This window comes from Sparus aurata, chromosome 5 (assembly GCF_900880675.1).
Source record: "Sparus aurata chromosome 5, fSpaAur1.1, whole genome shotgun sequence".
Lineage (NCBI taxonomy): Eukaryota > Metazoa > Chordata > Actinopteri > Spariformes > Sparidae > Sparus > Sparus aurata.
The window spans coordinates 28,144,991-28,162,293 of NC_044191.1; the positions used below are offsets into that span (position 1 = coordinate 28,144,991).

At 39.7% G+C, this 17,303-nt stretch overlaps 1 protein-coding gene across 1 annotated transcript; it reads left to right on the forward strand.

Annotated features, from left to right (window-relative positions):
• The first annotated feature begins 566 nt into the window (after positions 1-566).
• On the forward strand, positions 567-17,057 carry cbwd (COBW domain containing). The gene is made up of 16 exons (XM_030416545.1): positions 567-720; positions 1,128-1,287; positions 1,476-1,562; positions 2,045-2,141; positions 2,387-2,478; positions 4,168-4,227; positions 4,776-4,813; positions 6,391-6,437; positions 8,208-8,294; positions 8,863-8,907; positions 9,498-9,554; positions 12,295-12,346; positions 14,579-14,647; positions 14,763-14,828; positions 14,971-15,097; positions 16,481-17,057. Exons 2-16 carry the CDS (start codon positions 1,173-1,175, stop codon positions 16,552-16,554), a joined length of 1,113 nt encoding a protein of 370 aa, XP_030272405.1. The 5' UTR covers positions 567-720; positions 1,128-1,172; the 3' UTR covers positions 16,555-17,057.
• Positions 17,058-17,303: the final 246 nt, after the last annotated feature.

Genomic DNA, 17,303 nt, shown 5'->3' on the forward strand with positions numbered 1-17,303 from the left:
CTTGGATTTGGGGAAAAATTGTTCACTTTTGTGACATTTCTTTACAGTTGCGTTTTGACTTTTTCCTAGATCATAAGACAGCACCCTTGTTCCAACACCTCCATGGCAACAATCACTAGGACTTGTGACTCCATCAGCAGAGCAGGAGGAAGGATGCAGTTCCCAGGACAGTGGAGGTGAGAACAGCCACATAACACATGAAACCATAAGTGAGACAAACACACTGAAAACACACATCACCTTCTTACTATATTGTTTATTTGGTACTATTATTATTGTTTAATGTTAAACTGAACTGTCCTGAGGCTGCTGTGACACACAGATATCCCGGTTCGCAGGACCAATAAAGGAGTTCTGATACTGATTCTGATACTGATTCAATCACGATTCACGAGGAGGTCAGTGGCATAATATTCTGATCAGCCATAGATAAGAAAATGATTCTAATATTGTATCACATAATGTTTGTGTTGGGACTGGCACATGGTTCTGACATGATTTAACGGTTGTGCTTATTTATAATTTATTAACTATATTGTTATTTACCATCTTCTCCCCCTCCGGGTCTGTGAACGGAAGCGGAACCATAAGTCGCCGCTACGGACGCGTACGGATTCCTTTCAGTGTAGCACGCTGTCAGGACGTAGAGCCACAGCAGCGAAGAGGAGCAAATATCTGATGAAAACTTTGAATATCTGCATCTAGACGAGGAATAAGCGGGTAATTTTGTTTATAGCCTTTCTAAATCAAAGCAAGTCGGGTTGTTTTGTTGTCATGTCGCTTTCTCTGTTGATTGAAGGGGATAAATGCTAAATATGCTAAATGTGGTGCTCATTCAGTGGATACACACTTCCACTAACTGCTGACTCTGTGGGAGCGAGTTCATGTTGTTGCTACAAGTTTTCTGTATTTTTTAGACTTTAAAGGTCTTGTATGAAGTCAGGTAATTCGTCTTACTTGATGCATATTTGCTGTATCTTTAGGAATGACATAAGACACTTGATGAAATCTGACCAAATAGCCACAGTTAGCTATGTTTTGTTTGTAAAACAAGAAATATGAGTGCTGTGTTTTTGTTCAAGGTCAAGTCACACACTTAAAGTCTTGTGTCTGTCCCGATTCATCAGATCAGATCCATCTTGTCACTTGTGTTGACCACCACTATTTCTGGTATGGATGACATGGTGATGGAGGAGGAAGATGACTGTCCAGAGTTGGTGCCCATCGACGCCCTGCCTGCTCCTCCTGCAGACCAGATACCTGTCACCATCATCACAGGCTACCTCGGTGAGAGACTGCCTGTATTACTCAGAGCTTTAAGGAGCTTATAAAGGAGATTATTGTAGACTCACACACATTTGTAAGTCCATCCTCGCCCCCAATAAGTATATAGAGTGCATTGTTCACTCATAGGAAAATAAGGAAATTAAGTATAAATATGTTTGTTTGTAATTCTTATGTTTGTGTCTTCACAGGTGCTGGAAAGACTACGCTCCTGAACTATATTTTAACGGAGCAACACAACAAGAGGATTGCCGTCATACTCAATGAATTTGGAGAAGGTGAAGTAACGAAAGCCCTTTAGCAAAACCACGATTAATTGTGGTTTGAATTCTATTTAATCAGGCCAAATAAAGATGCTCCAAACTGTGTTTACTCTTAACTTAATCTCAGGATCACGATTGTTGTGGAAGTTCCTCAGCTTTCCACAAGAGAGCAGCAGAGGAACAGCTTTGCCAAGAACTGAAAGAAGCTCATACCTGTGTTTTTGTGTTCTGTATCTGTATGAGTTTTTAAGGGTACAAACTCTGGTACTGCAACATGTGTCATATTAGCATTAGATTTAATAATCTTTTCTTGAAGTTTTAGTACTATATGTTCTTATTGAATGAGGCTCGGTTGGCCAGTTTTGCTCTTTATTGGTTGAAATTTCTATTTATCTTGCAAAATATACAGAAGTTATCGCACCTTTGGTTGAAATAGCTCAGTCTTGATCATTTGATCCTTCTCTGATTGATCATCCTCTCTCATCCTCCACCTGCAGGCAGCGCCCTGGAGAAGTCCCTCGCAGTGAGCCATGCAGGAGAGCTGTATGAGGAGTGGCTGGAACTGAGAAACGGCTGCCTCTGCTGCTCTGTCAAGTACGTAAAGTAACAGTGGCCCATTTTTTTTAACTTGTTTAGCTTGTTAATAACACAAATGTGATAATGAGAATATAAATACAGTACAATGTCATATGTTTTTATCTTTATTTGAATGAGGTGTAAGTGTGTCTGGTGGTATATGAGACAACACATTTTTGCTTCATATTACAGTTTGTAAGATGTGACAAAATGTTTTATATATGCCATATGTAATTGATAGTGGCTGTCCCTTCATTTTTCAGGGACAACGGTCTTAAAGCCATCGAGAATCTGATGGAGAAGAAAGGAAAGTTCGACTACATCCTGTTAGAAACCACAGGACTCGCTGACCCAGGTATTTCGCATTTTCTGTAGTTGAATTAAGATCAGTCATCAGAGAAATCTGTAATCGATCATCGTTTTTTCCCAGCTCTGGCCTTGGAAGTATTTGGACGGTTATTTGCCTCCTTTGAAACCTCGCTGCTGTGAATGATGCCTAAACGCTTGCAGATTTCTTTGCAAAGCTGACATCAGAAGTTAAATGCTGTTAACAACTTTTACATTTTGAGGACCAGACTGCGACAGGAACATCCCCAGGAGCCTATTTCCATCAAAAAATAAAAGAGGAAAGTAAACCGTGCTGTCCGTTCATCTCTCTCAGCTTTGAATCAGGAAATCAATATTAGGCCATTACAGGGCGAGCGCTGTGACAACTGGGGTGTGTCTCTAAGTGACAGGTGTCAGGAGGGTAACGGCATGGGCAGACACACACCACTTGGCCTCGCAGACAGAAAGCAACAGAGCGCGCTCAGACTGGGGCTGTCCTCACTCCTCTGCCATGTCATTGGCTGAGACAGGCTTTTTATCGACTAGGACAGGTCTGTCATTGGCCGTGGCAGTGCTGTCAGTCATAAAGGCTCCCGAGGGGATTCTCCTCTTCCCCTTAGAGAAGGGGTTGGATGAGTTATGTGAAACATGCCACTCAAAAACAGTGTTTTCATTACGCAGCCATCAAATATTTACAATGCTTTCTTATTCTCGCTTGGCAGTTTGACAAAAGTGCATTATGTGAACAAGCTGTGGCTGGCGCGGCTACACAGGGTCTTGTAATAACCGCGCGCACAGCAAAATCGAAACAAACCAAATGTACCAGCAGGAGATAAACAATTGAAAGCTTCTGATATTGGTTTTATCTGCTCCACAGAGCTCTGCCAGAAAACAATGCATGGAGGGTGTCAGAAAGAAGTGCGGTTCTGACTTTAAACACAAAAACTTTGGATGTGGATGTCAGGAATAAAATTAATTAATTTGATGTTGAAATAATTTGGTTATTGACAGATAATTATTCTACAACAATTTTGATCATCTATTAAATCTGTGTCTCTTATCAAGTAAAAATGCCCAGAATGTGCTTGTTTCAGCTTATAACATGTGATTATATGCTACTTTTCTCTGTTTAATATCAATGATAATGGAATATCATTAGATTTTTGATTGCTGTCCATACAAATCAATTACTATTACGATGATTTTTGGAGTATTTTTGCCCCTATTGAATATTGACAGTGAAGACCCAGACAGGAAATGAGGCAGAAAGAGTGCTGTTTATATTCACTACATGATGAAGAGATCAATTTAACAAACACATCTACAACTTAAAAATGAAATCAATACTTAATGCATTGCTAAATTCACTGAAATGCTTTTTGAACCTTATTAGTGATATGAGGTATGGTTTAGTATTGTACTTGAATTCAATAAAACATTGAATGCTCCTTTAACAGATTCTCAGTAGCTGTGATAGATTTTACAACATCAGTCTTGTTTCCTGTATCAATCATCTCAGTTTAATTATTGATTAACCACAATGAGTCCTGTGCAACATGCCAAGTTTTTTTTTTATTTCTTTCCTCTTATTTTGAAGGCCTTATGGTAGAGAAATGAAGAATAAGGCCTCTGTTTTCTGGCTAAAACTTTGAATTTGTATGCATGTGTGGATTTCAGCCATTTACAGTCTATAATACCAGTTCATCTCTTCTGGCAGGAGCTGTTGCCTCCATGTTCTGGGTTGACGCAGAGCTCGGCAGCGACATCTATTTAGATGGTAAGATATTTGTAACGATGCAGGTTGTCCTTGTACTTTAATGCAATGAAAACATGGTGGTTGGAATACTTGTTATCCGTTTGTCCGTGTGTCAGGAATAATTGAGCCTTCACTGGTCTGACTGGTCTAATGTAGGAGAAGCTGGATTCAGAGATTAATGTGAAAAGTGTTGTGATTTAAGATTTCTAAATTTGAGGCGGTGACAGCTACAACTACATTCCAAGTTTGAGGACATACTTTTTCTGCCTTGCCCAAATGTCGCCTCTTTTGTTCGGAGAGATGATTTTCTTGTTTGTGTGTCTGTTTTACTGCCGTGTGTGTGTGTGTGTGTGTGTGTTTACATGAACGGTGTCTCGCTGCTCACACTAAATACCCAGCTGTCTGCTCTGTTGTGACAGGCCAGCAGACCAAAAGTCGGATAACTCAGAGAAAGTGGTTTAGACAAACGGACAAAACTAAACACCAAAAGGCCGCAGTTCAGAAAAAGACTGTGTACATGTTGTGGCTCTATTGTATCACTGATTACTGTTACTTTGTTCATCCTTTAGGTATCGTCACTGTTATCGACGCCAAGTACGGACTGCAGGTAGGTGCTAAGATGACATTTAAGAAACTTCATGTTTGTCATCCAGATTGAATCATCAGAAAGTTAAATGACAACATTTTTGGGAGCTGATTGAATATTGGAGACATTTTTTCTCCAGTAAAAATTACATTTCATCATGCAGTGGTGGAGGAAGTGTCCTTTACTTGAATTAAAGTACTCGCACTAAACGGTAAAAATACTCTGTTACAAGTAAAAGGAAAAAGTCAAAGAATTATAAGTAGAGAAAAATCCCCCCGTGACTGTTTTACTCATACATATTGTATTATTACATTTGCATTATTGTTAAAGCATTATTTACATTATGGATTAATCTGCTGTTCAAATTCAAAATCAAATTCCCAGCACCCAAAGTGTCACTTTCACAGTGTTTGTTTTATTCTAATCAGCAGTACAAAAATACAAACGCATGAAAACCACATGACCAGTACAAAAGAGTACTTAAACTTTTTAGATAAATGTAGTGAAGATAAAAGTGCAATATATAATTATCTCTGAACTTTAGTGGAGTATAAGTAGAAAGTCGCATGAGAAAAAAATATTCAAGTATATGTACTGTGTAAAACAAGCACTTAAAGTTGTCACTTTCTTCCATTTCATATTAAAACTGTATTATTACAGTATTAAAAACGAAAATTGCAGTCTCCCCCTCCTTTTGTTGCCGAACTTTAGAGCTTCAGCTGCGTTTGCCTCAAAACAATAACTAAACAAAATCCTTTTTTTTGTGACTTTAAGTCCAAAATAAGCTGTTAAACTTGTGAGATTGTTCGTAACCCCCCCCCCCCAGCGACACGCACATCCTGCCCTCCCCGCGGTATTTAAAAAGAACAGGACAAGTGACACCTAGATAATGGCCTCTAATATGAAGGTGTCGAGCTCGGCGAGGTGACGCATTTCATAGCCTGGGTGCCGCTCTGTCTTCTCATTGGACGAAGGAGATAATGACAGGACGAAGGAGAGGATAACTGATAGTGAAGGAGTAATTGATATCAAAGATGGGCACCATGTGTAATAGGACTGTCACATCCACTCACCTGCCTTTCCTCTCATCTGTCCCGCAACATATCCATCCGTGTGAGGGTTAACTTGAACTCTCGGCCCCTCGCACCGCCTGAAAGGCCTTTTGTCTCTCGCTTACAGAGGTTGTTGGATAAAAAGCGGCGAGTGGCCATTCTATTTATGTACTTTTGTCATTCATTCCTTCAGAATTGGAAGCGGTGGTGATGCACACAGTGACAGATTCATGTCAGATTGACACTCCGGGGTCAGGATCCAGATTAACACCTCCTGCCCCGTCTGTTATTACATATTAAACTGTTCTTTGAAAATGGGCTGCGTCCCCGGTGCTGCCACACAAGACACAAACAGAATAATTAGGAGTGATCTCCTGTGGTTGAGAAGATGTGTAAGCTGTTGCAAACATTTGCAGATTTTCTTATTATTTCGTTTTCCAAAGAACGTAATCTACAGGGTCAGCTTGTGCAATTTCGCACTTTTTTTTTTTTTTTCATTTCCTGCCTGCATGTCTAACTCATGTCAACTGTCTCTGATTTCTGTAGCAACTAACAGAGGAAAAAGAAGAAGGTCTCATCAATGAAGCCTCCAGGTGAGCTTGCTGTGTTTTTGAATTTTTCTTTTTTGAGAGAGATTCTGAAAGAAGGTTGTGACGAAACGTTTTAACTTCGAAACCAGCGATAAAAGTTTTTTTTTAAATTTATTTAAGTTATAATAGGACAGCCATGATATCAGATATTCACCACATCATTATACTGACCAAACAAATTCATGATTATGATAAAAAAAAGTTCTATCCATCAACTTTGCTTGATGTGTGTTTGTCTTCTTTTGGAGGCAAATAAATGACACTTGAAATCGGAGTGTAAGAGGTGAAGAGAGAGACCACAACTGTAAATAAAAAAAAGTAGAATATAATCAGTAAGAACAGTTGCTATCAGCTACGCAATTACTTATGAAAAGGAAACCAGATGATCAATAAGAACAGTTGCTATCAGCTACTCAATAAGGAAACCAGATGATCTTATGAACAAAAGATGTACGAGGCCGAGCACCCTAACAAAATATCATTATTCCTTTTTTGTTACCATCATTTATCATGAATATCGCGATGTCATCATACCCCTAATTTGTATTAATGTTATTATCAGTCTATCTGATTGGTTTTTGCTCTAGCTTCAGAACACCCTGTACTAATAAATGTGTAATTATTAAAGATAATCTTGTTTTAAACACATTGTATCAACAAAAGTATCTCAGTAGTGAAACCTTTGACAGCCTTATTGGGTAATAAAACTTTTTGCATGTGTGCAGAGAGAAACAATGCTGCAGCTTTTACTCTTCTTTTGTTTATGGATAAAGGGGCTCTCGGTGGTGCTGGAAGCCGGTCGTTAGTTTATGTTGGCGGATTACTTTTCTAAACTATCGTTAGCTAATGTTGCTTTCTGTTAGCCGGTCAGAGAGAGGCCCTGAGATGAGAATGTGCATCTTTGGACCGTTGCGAATAATCAGACCTGACTCCAACGCAAAGAAATCCACAGTCCAGCAGATTTAACAGAGAGACGGGGGAAAGCCTCATTTTTCACTTAATGTTACAATCTGTTCACGTATGACTGATTAAAAAAGTGATACATGTGAAATGCAGCAAATTGTTACCCAGATTGTTGAATACTTGTTGTTACCTTTGGACTGAGCCAAGCTAGCGCCTCTCCCCCCTGTTTCCAGTCTTTGTGCTAAGCTAGGCTAACGCGCTGCTGTTTATTTCCACCGTACAGACACGAGGACGGCGTTGCATCAGAAAGAAAATCAAACAAGCGTGTTCCCTTAAATGCTGAACTATTCCTTGACGACTGTACAAACCGCTCTGTATCCGCCTCACCGGGCCTCCCAACAAGCCGTTGAACGCCCTCTCTGCCACCCGCCTGTCTGTCTCCCTGGGCGTCTTTCTCTGTTTGTCTCTTCCAGCAGCTGTGTGTGTTTTTTGTTGTTGTTGAACAAATACACCGATCAAGACGGACCAGTTGCATGACCCTTTGCATTCTTGGTCTTTGTTTGTGTTTTCACCTCCAAGCTAAACAGCGCGCAGCTCCCATTTGAGTTTGGCACGCATCGCCCGCTGCCACCCACGAAAACTCACACACACACACACAGAGAGGTGTCTGTATTTTATGCAATAAAGATCATAAAGACACAGCTCTAGTTGTTAGAAGCATTGAGTTAGGCAGTGACTTCCTGATGTAGCTGGTTTAGTGTTTTAACACAAGACCCTCATTTTTGGATTCTTTTGGTGCGGATCCCTCTCTGATGGCTTCATCATAAATGTGTCTCTTGCCAGATAAACACGATGTTGATGTCTTTTCAGGCAGATTGCTGTCGCTGACCTGATCATAATCAATAAGACGGACCTGGTGAACGAGGAGGAACTCACTCAAACGCGAGATGCAGTCAGGTCAGCTTCACACACTTATTTATTTCTTTTCTATTTTATGATAGGGGCAGATACGATATATAGACAAATGGAATCAGGGGTTAGCGGTTTTTCTATTACTTAATTTGCAGACTATTTTAACAACTTATTTGTTAAGTTACATTTGATTTCACATTATTTACGATGTCGATTTACATTGAAGAAGCTGGAACGAGCCGACGTTTGACATTTTTGCTTGAGAAATGACTTCGAATATTTATCGATTATCAAAATAATTTGCAACTTATTTTGTTTTGAGTGACCTATTGATAAATCCACAAATTGTTGCAGCTCTACTCCTTATCAACTTCCTTTTTTCTGATAGTATTCTGCTTTTTAAAACTACAGTCTTATTACTGAGCGAGTTAAGTGTGTGTGTGTGTGTGTGTGTGTGTGTGTGTGTGTGTGTGTGTGTGTGGCCGTGTGTGTGTGTATGTGTGTGGCCCTTCTTTATTCCAAGTTTTGAGGGGAAAGGTTAATAGGAATAACGTCCACTTTGTCCATCGTCTAAGTTTTAAGCTTCTTTTTTTTTTTTTACATTTCATTTCAGGTCTATAAATGGTCTCGTCAAGATTTTAGAAACCCAGAAGTCAAGGTAAGTTATGTTTGTGTAACAGATGAACTCCACGTGCTGCTCCTGCTCAGATCTTTATATCAAAGATGAAGCCATGCAGGCGTGACATTGTTCAAGGCAAAACCCCCAACACACACACACACACACACGTACCCAAACTGCTGCACCCTGAGTAAATACCCATCCTTCAATAGTGTCCAGTTACCCACAAGTCTTTGCTCTTTGACCCGGGGTCTTCAAGCCAACATGGTCTCATGTATGTGAATGTGTGTGCGTGCAAAAATGTGTGTTTATTCACCCTCTGTGTAAGCACGTTATTGGACCCAGGTAGCATCTGGCTAACACAGGCTGTGTATTTCAAAGGTTTGGGTGTTCAGAGTTCAGGCCGGGGTGAACAGATGAAAGACAGCGTGTAGCGACGGGGTTAATCGGAAAAACAGCGCCACGACTTTTTGTTTAAGCCAGTTCATTCGTTCAGGCTCAATGTTAGTTTAAGGCCAACTCGTGACGAGAGCTGAGGTGGCTCGCTTGATTTATGGGCCACTGTGGAAAAGTTGTATTTTTAATTAAACTGTACAAAAAGTAAAAATGTAAGTTATTGTCTTCCACAGGGTCGATCTCTCTGAGGTGCTGGATCTGCATTCCTTTGACAGTAAAGACGGAGTGAAGTGAGTCGCCTTTTACATACAAATTTGATTTAAATTTTCTGTGTTCATTCAGTATATAAATATAATACTGTGTTCTTAACCCTAATGCCAATATTGATACTTGAGTGTTTTAATTTAAAAACGATCTATCAGCTCACACCTTTGAGTGTCCCTAAAGTTTGGTTATCACGCAAACATTTTACAGGTGAAAAAATAAACTTTGCACAGTTCTCTGGCATTAAAAATGACCTACTTGATATAGTATTACAAATTACAACATGTGTCTTTAAGACTGCAAAAACTGTATAAAATTAACACTTTCACGCAGCAATTTTTCACAGACACACTGCCACTAATGTTGACTTTAAAGACACAATATTTAACATTTCTGCATTCTACTGTCTATAAACGATTGGACCTTTGTTACATATTTTGTTGAATTATGTACTTGCATCATCCTTAACGTTCAAACCCGGAAGAGGTCTGTATTTTTACTGGAGGTGAACGTGCCAGTAATTTGGTCGCCATAACTTCGGGGGAAAAACATCAGATGATGCGTCAGAGTGAGGAAGGAAGTCAGCAACGTGACTAAACGCAACCGGAGTAAAACATTTCCGCGCCATAGAACATTTTTACTCTGTCACGCCACAATGTTTTTCATTGGCAGAAGTGGTTGTGTAACAGTCGAGACAACAACTCCCATGATCCCACGCTACTTCACGACATCATCGAACTGCATCTTTTGTTTCTTTGTTTTGATTGAGGGACCTCTTGCGGCATGAATTACATGCTGTATATCTCTATCTATAAGTTTCAATTCAATATTGGACCAAAATTAATTAATGAATACATTAAAAAAGTGTAGTAAAAGAAGTGAATGCAACATTGTTATCAAGACTTTTTGTTAGGAAACAAGCTTTTGATATTGAGCCCAAACCGGATGTTTGAGGCGGAAATCAATACCGATTGTCGAGGTAAGGATGAAATTAGAAAATTTTTTTTTAACTTTGCAGGACGTTTCAGAGCTGAAAGGTAACATGTCAGTACTCTCTGGTAGACACTGATTCAGATTACCTGGAATATATTTTTACTCATGTGTCTGCTGTGATTATTCGCCGCCTCCGATGTATAGCAGCGACATTTACAGTGAAAGATTAAGACCTCATTTTAACTCCATTGATGGCCTTTGTTGCTGGTCCGTCTGAACTGTGCACCCAGCGGTCTTTGATACTGTTGCTCACCATGTTCCTCTCTAATTAACAGACTCTTTTATTGAGCGTCCCCCTGTTACACCGCGGGGTGGTCATCATATTGTATCCCCTGTAGAATGTCATTCCGATGAATAGAGTCAGTGTTCATCCTTTCATGTGAATGAAACGGGCCGCGGTGTTAAAGCTCTCTTACATGCCCTCAGTCAGTGTCTCTGAGACCAGCTGCAGAGGATTAGAGCTGTGTGTGTCCACTGGCTCCCGAGGAGTCCCCCTTGTCCCAACAGATAGCTCCTTTCCCCATGCCTTTGAGAGTCCGGGGCCCCTCCTCCCCTCGATCCCACGCTGGCTGTTTGAAGCGGCCCCCCGCCGCTCCGCCTGTGTGGTACTAACAGCACGTGGGGCTCAAGCTGCTGGACACAACATTTAGCCTCCTTGTGAGGTCAGGGAGAAGGGGGAGGATGAGGAGGTCTGGCCGTAGTTTGTTTGGGGGTGTTTTGTAGGGTTTAACTGCCATTTCTAAAGTTTTCACAAGTCCATTCAAAGTTGTGTAATTAGGCACTGATACAGCTTGTTATCTTGCGAGACCGAACACAGAGACATAATCTAAATAGTCCCGTCTCTTCAAGCGGAAAAAGAGAAGGAACTTTTTTTTTTTTTCAATCTAGTACATTTTTTGCTCTGATGGTCATTTTACCCTACTAGGAAAAAATTTGTTTTTGTATATTAGACTTTTATTTAATTACGTTACAGTAACAAAACAATGCGATAGAAAATACAAAATCAGAACTCATGTAAAACATCGTTATCCCATAAAATCCAAAATCAGAACTCATGTAAAACATCGTTATCCCAGAAATAACTTCGAGGTTTTTGGCTTTTAAGTCCTACAAATAAAACTAAATCTACTTGAGAAACCTCATCCTGGTCTGGTTGTGTACACATCCTGTACGTCTACCATCTCGATGAAAATAAACTGTATTTATCAGAAGTAAAGTAAAATTATGCATCATTACACAAGACAGAAAGATAACGGTGACATCTGAGAAAAATGGCATAAAGTGATGGTAAATAATATGGCGAAACAAATGCTGTTACACAACCTAAAACCTCCCAAACAAACTCCCAAAATATAAAAGTAACGTATCCTAAACGATAACTTAAATCAGGATTCTAAAAAAAAAAAAAAAAATGTAGCAAGCAGAAGAGAGAACACACAGTTTATTCAGCATTACATAAATTAAAAAGATAATGCTGATATTTTGTCAACCTGTTTACTGATTCTGGGTGTTAATGCAGCCCCATAAATGATCAAAAAGACATTACATTCTTTTGCACAATATTTTTTTATCTCTTGTTAGTGCTTCCATATTTAGTGCGTCATCCTGGTAGTAAATTTTACAGATTTTTTGTTTAATATTTTTTTTAATGGAAAATACCAATTTGACTAGTTAAGGTAGTGAACGCAGCTTTCAAGCCTTTTTAAGTGGACATGAGTCTGATATGTTGAATACAAACTGAAAAAGTATGATGTTTACTCTCTCCTCTGAAAGTCTAGCAGAGAAGCTCCAGCTCGTGAAATCTACAAGACCACATCTCGACAAGGTATTGTTTTGAGTGCTCCTTTGCAACTGTACTTTAATTCGCTCCTCGCCGATACCGACCCCGCGTGCATCTCTTATGGTTTTCCTTGTTTTGTTTGCTAATTTATTTCAACACATCATTTCCTCCAGGATGAAGGGACGCAGTCTCCTCAGGCTAACATTGTTATGCATTCCCCCAGGCTGTGACACCGGAGTGAAAACTCCCTCCCCGCTTTTGGGTTTTTTTGTGTTGAGATCAGCTCGGAAGGCTTTTGATGTTTTCTTGTTACGCTGCAAATAGAGCCCGTCTCGGTCATATACAGCGGCATAAACATTCGGTAAATTTCAGGAGGACTTGGGGACGCTATGTGGGCTAGACTGAGCAGAGTCTTGGCTTCTCGTTGCAGCTTTTCAGTTCTTTCACAAGCTAATTAGCAACTGAGTGTCAGATATGAATGGGGGACATCTAGTGTACCGTACTCTAAGAATATGTACAAGGTTTTCCCAATATCCAAACATCAATTAAGTCCAGTTGTTCTCTAAACTCCAGGGTGAGTCTCATCCCATTTTCTCTTCATCAGACCAAATGACTCCTCGCAGCAATTAGCCCTCTAGTTTTCAGTTTATACCCGTGGGCTTTTATCACAGGATGAGCAGAGGTGAGGGTTGTTTGCGTGGGTAAATAACGGCATTGTTGTCTGTTTTCTCCAGGTTCCCTTTCCCGCATGAAGCTCAGCCGTCCCTCAGACCCTCCCCCTAGCTCCCTCCCACCTCCTTCCCCGTGTTGCTCTTTTCATGTAAATGAGAATGCTGTTTTTCTGTTGTTATACCAAATGACAAGGAAGTGTGTAACCTTAACACTTCAACACAAAACCCCCTCAAATATCTACAAAGTGCCCTTTTAAAGCTGTAAGGAAGGATGGAGAGGAGGGAGAGTGTGTGTGTGTGAGAGAGAGAGAGAGATAGAGAGAGAGAAGAAGAGCGAAAGAAGGCGAGGGGGGGGGCAGATAAAGAGGGGCGCCGTTACCGGGTTTCAGGTGCCGAGTGGAGTTGTGGTTTTCGACGCGGTCATTGATAAAGTCATCAGCCGGGGCGTAAAAACACTTCTTTTGTTTAACGTTCATAATGACTCTTCTGGTTTCAGTGAACCCAAAATACGTGTGAGAATGTCTTTGAATAAGTTTCATCAGTGAACTGTAAGATTAACAGCATGAAAATATTCATCTCAAAACATAAACGCAGCGATTTAATGTTACTTAAGAAACCGTGAACAGATGCTGTACTTTAAGTGGAATGAGGCTACTTTTTTTTTGCTTGCCAAGCTTTTCCAAGTGGTATTATTTGTTAGCACGAGGCTGCCAGCGTGACTGGAGCAGCTGGCACCACTTCGAGCCTTTATTTCTTTTCAGGAGATTTCATTCCTGGTGGCAGACAAAACAGCCCAGTGAAAGCAAAGTTTAAAGGGAACCAAACTAAACACTGATGCTGTCATTATATTATAGCCATTACATCGTGCTGCCAGCAGTTAATAATAATGATGTGTTACCAAAAAAGCTTGTCCATTCATTTAAGTATCATCTGAGAGGCATTTTACATATTACTATAAACTTCTGCCTCGCTGTCTTACAGTGAATAAAATCTGTACTACATAAAACATGTGACCAGTCTATAAAATATGCCTAGTTATAAACTATCCAACAGTATATAATGTACTTAAAATGAGATAATGACCTAATGACAACGAAATGCAGCTCACATGTTAATGAATCAGGAATAATATAAATCAAAGTCAGCTGCGTTTCCTTGTACAATGGAATTATTCTGCTGACTTCCACTGTGAATGCCAATTTACAGTGAAAAACACTAGTTACAAGTAAAAAGTAATATAACAATAAGAACAAGATAAAAAGTAAATATATATATATAATACATAAATAAGTAACTAGTGATGGAGAATTTTTCCATTGAGGTTTTGCTAGTTTTATGCAATGAATTTAAATATCTGATAACTTCTTTCATCACTGCATAAAAGTGTTGTAAAAGTAAAGACATCATGATATAAAATAATACCTTCAGAAAAGTGAAAGACTTCTATACAAATAGTACTTGAGTTAACGGCTTAAAGTATCTGATAATGAATATCCTGAAGTGTCAAAAGTAAGAAGAAAAAGGGTTAAATATGTTGGAAAACACAAAACCACAGACTGTTTGTATTTATTGATAACACTCCTGTATTTTATTACGTCCTCCTCAGAGTATTTTAACTGTGACGTTTGAGGTGGCTGGAGATCTTCCCGAGGACGCCCTCAATGTTTTCATCCAGGTACAGTCACGCTGCATCATCAGACCCTCCACTTTGTTTCCCTGTGGCCAATACTAATTAGCTTCAGCACAATACAGTCCTTTGTAAAGTAAACACGCATTTTCCACTGTTTCAGGATCTGCTATGGGAAAAGATGTTCCCAAACAAAGAAGGGCGTCCCATGACTGTCATCCGCTTAAAGGTACAGTAGAGCACAATAGTCACCCCGGCGGCAGCAGTGATCAATAAGTGCCGCTGTATTATCTGTATTAATCGGTTCCTCAAATGCTCCATTCAGCACTGGTTAATGTGTCACTCATGGCTTGTGACTTGTGTGTTTTCAGGGCATAGTGTCTCTCGTCGGTAAAGCCCACCAAGTGATGCTGCAGGGGGTCCACGAGCTGTATGATCTGAATGAGACTCCACAGCTTTGGGAGGAGAACCCGCGGATCAACCGCCTGGTCTTTATAGGTGAAGACACACACACACACACACACACACACACGTCTTTCTCACATTACTCTATAATACTCAAATACATGAAACTGATCAAAACTGTTTTGGTAAGGTTTGCTGAATGGGGCTAAAACTTCCTATTTGCTTATCTTCTTTTTTAAAGCTTGAAATATGGAAATCACAGTCACCGTCACAATCTTTAGGTTTTCGGCACCCACTGTGGGGAACGATCTACAATCTGATTGTAAACCTTGGAATATTGTACCACTTGAACATTTAAAAACGAATGAGAAATCTATTGAGTTCCAGGTTGTTTATCTGATTGCTCTCTGACAATTTACTGTTTTAAGTCTGTGTTGCTATCAGTCAAGACCAGGTCTCACTTTTAAAAGTGATTTCAAAGAGACTAACCTGGTTAAATAAATGGCTAAATTAAAATAAGTTTAGTTAGTTAGTTAAGTAAAACTTTTATTGACAAGGTCACGGTACGTTATGTACATTTCTGACTCAAGCTTACATTTCCATAAATTCTTGGGAGGAAATTCCGCAAATCCACAATTTCCTAAAAATGTCCCAGGAATAAGGCCTCAATCGATGCAAATTATTTTGAAAAATGTGCACGTTGTTCGTTCCGAGTATTTTACTCAGTGCACGGCCGAACCTGCAAAAAATTTAAAAACTTGCCAACATGCAAACAGAGAGATGAAACAAACTAACGAGGGTAAACTTTTCCAGTAATAAAACACTTGCAAATGAATATTTCCTTTGGTCTCGGTTGAGCTTTTTGTTCGAGGGAGATTCTCTGGAAATCAGCAACTCAATAAAACTAAATAAAACCTGAAATAACACTTTTTTATAACTTTGACACTATTATATATAATCTGTTCTGAATTACATTGTTCTTTTTTTAGCTAAATTCCCTGAAAGTGTTGAGAAATAGCTTTGATTAGATTAGTTTCAACTTTATTGTTGTTGTGCACAGTGCAAGTACAGAGACAACGAAATGCAGTTTAACCAGAAAGTGCAAAAAGCAGTAAAAACTGCAAAGTATATACAGTAAAAATAGTGCAGCAAAGACATATTTTACAGCATGTACAGTTTATAAATATTACTGGCAGTAAGTATATTTAGCCGTACTAAATGTGGGGTATAGATGAAATGTAAAATAGGTAAGAGTAGTGCAGTGTCCAGGTGGGGTCAGGGGGATCAGTCACTGTGTGCAGCAGTGTAGAGGGGGGGGATCACTGTTATTACGCAGCCTTTAAAATAAAGCTTGATGGGAACTTGACCTTAACAATCACTATCCACTGTAACACATAACTCATACTATATCTATATCTGTCTATGTGTGGGCTAAGCGTCTTCATGTTTGCCTCTCCTGTTTCTCTTCTTCTGCAGGCAGGAACCTGGACAAAGACCTTCTGCAGGAACAGTTCATCTCTGCAGTGATGCAAGGAGCACAGAGAGATTAGACCACGAGCGCTTCTCTCCTCTTTTCAGAGATAAACGGTTGATTCTGGAGCAAAAGCTGTAGCTTTGGCCATCCACAGATCAGGGACTTTGTTTCAGACATTCATCCCTCTCCTACGTGAACATGAGGTACATCAGAGGATGGCTGAGGTTACATTAGTGATAGATATTGTAGTTTCTCTTTGTGATTATCCAATACCATCTGCTTTAACAGCATACAGTATCTGTGTCTTACACTGGTCACTTATCCTGCTCACAACCTCTGAAATACGTGACCGCACCAAGATGCGTCGAAGGGAGAGAGTTTTTCATCAATGACGATGTATTTCTTATGAAGACAGCTTTGTAAAATCTGCAGTTTTTGAAGGTTGGCATTGTTGGAAGTTGCAAATACTGTATCAAGTGTGGTACACTGTAAATTATGTAGCCTCGCTTATGTTTCCGGCTTTTAACTTCCTGTTTTCCTTTTTAAATTATTCAAAATAAAGTTGTTCTTTTTTCTGAACATCTATGACTGCTCTGGTATACCTCAACAAGACAAATGTTTTTGACCATTCCTAAGTACGGCTAGTTGTAGGTGACAACGACAGACTGTTAACATGACAACAGGGTCGGAGTGCCTTTGTGCTGGAATGGTAAGTTCACTATGATACTCACCAGAGTGTGAAGGTCCTCCGGGAGCATTAACATCTTAGATTTTATTGTTATGAAACACAGACACAAGTGTTTAACCTCTGCATCCAGTCAGCAG

Excerpts from the sequence above, each read along its gene's own strand:
- cbwd (XM_030416545.1), top strand. The coding sequence starts at position 1,173 with ATGGATGACATGGTGATGGAGGAGGAAGATGACTGTCCAGAGTTGGTG. Across the intron at positions 1,288-1,475 it reads CATCATCACAGGCTACCTCG|GTGCTGGAAAGACTACGCTC; the intron begins GTGAGAGACTGC and ends GTGTCTTCACAG. Across the intron at positions 8,295-8,862 it reads CAAACGCGAGATGCAGTCAG|GTCTATAAATGGTCTCGTCA; the intron begins GTCAGCTTCACA and ends ATTTCATTTCAG.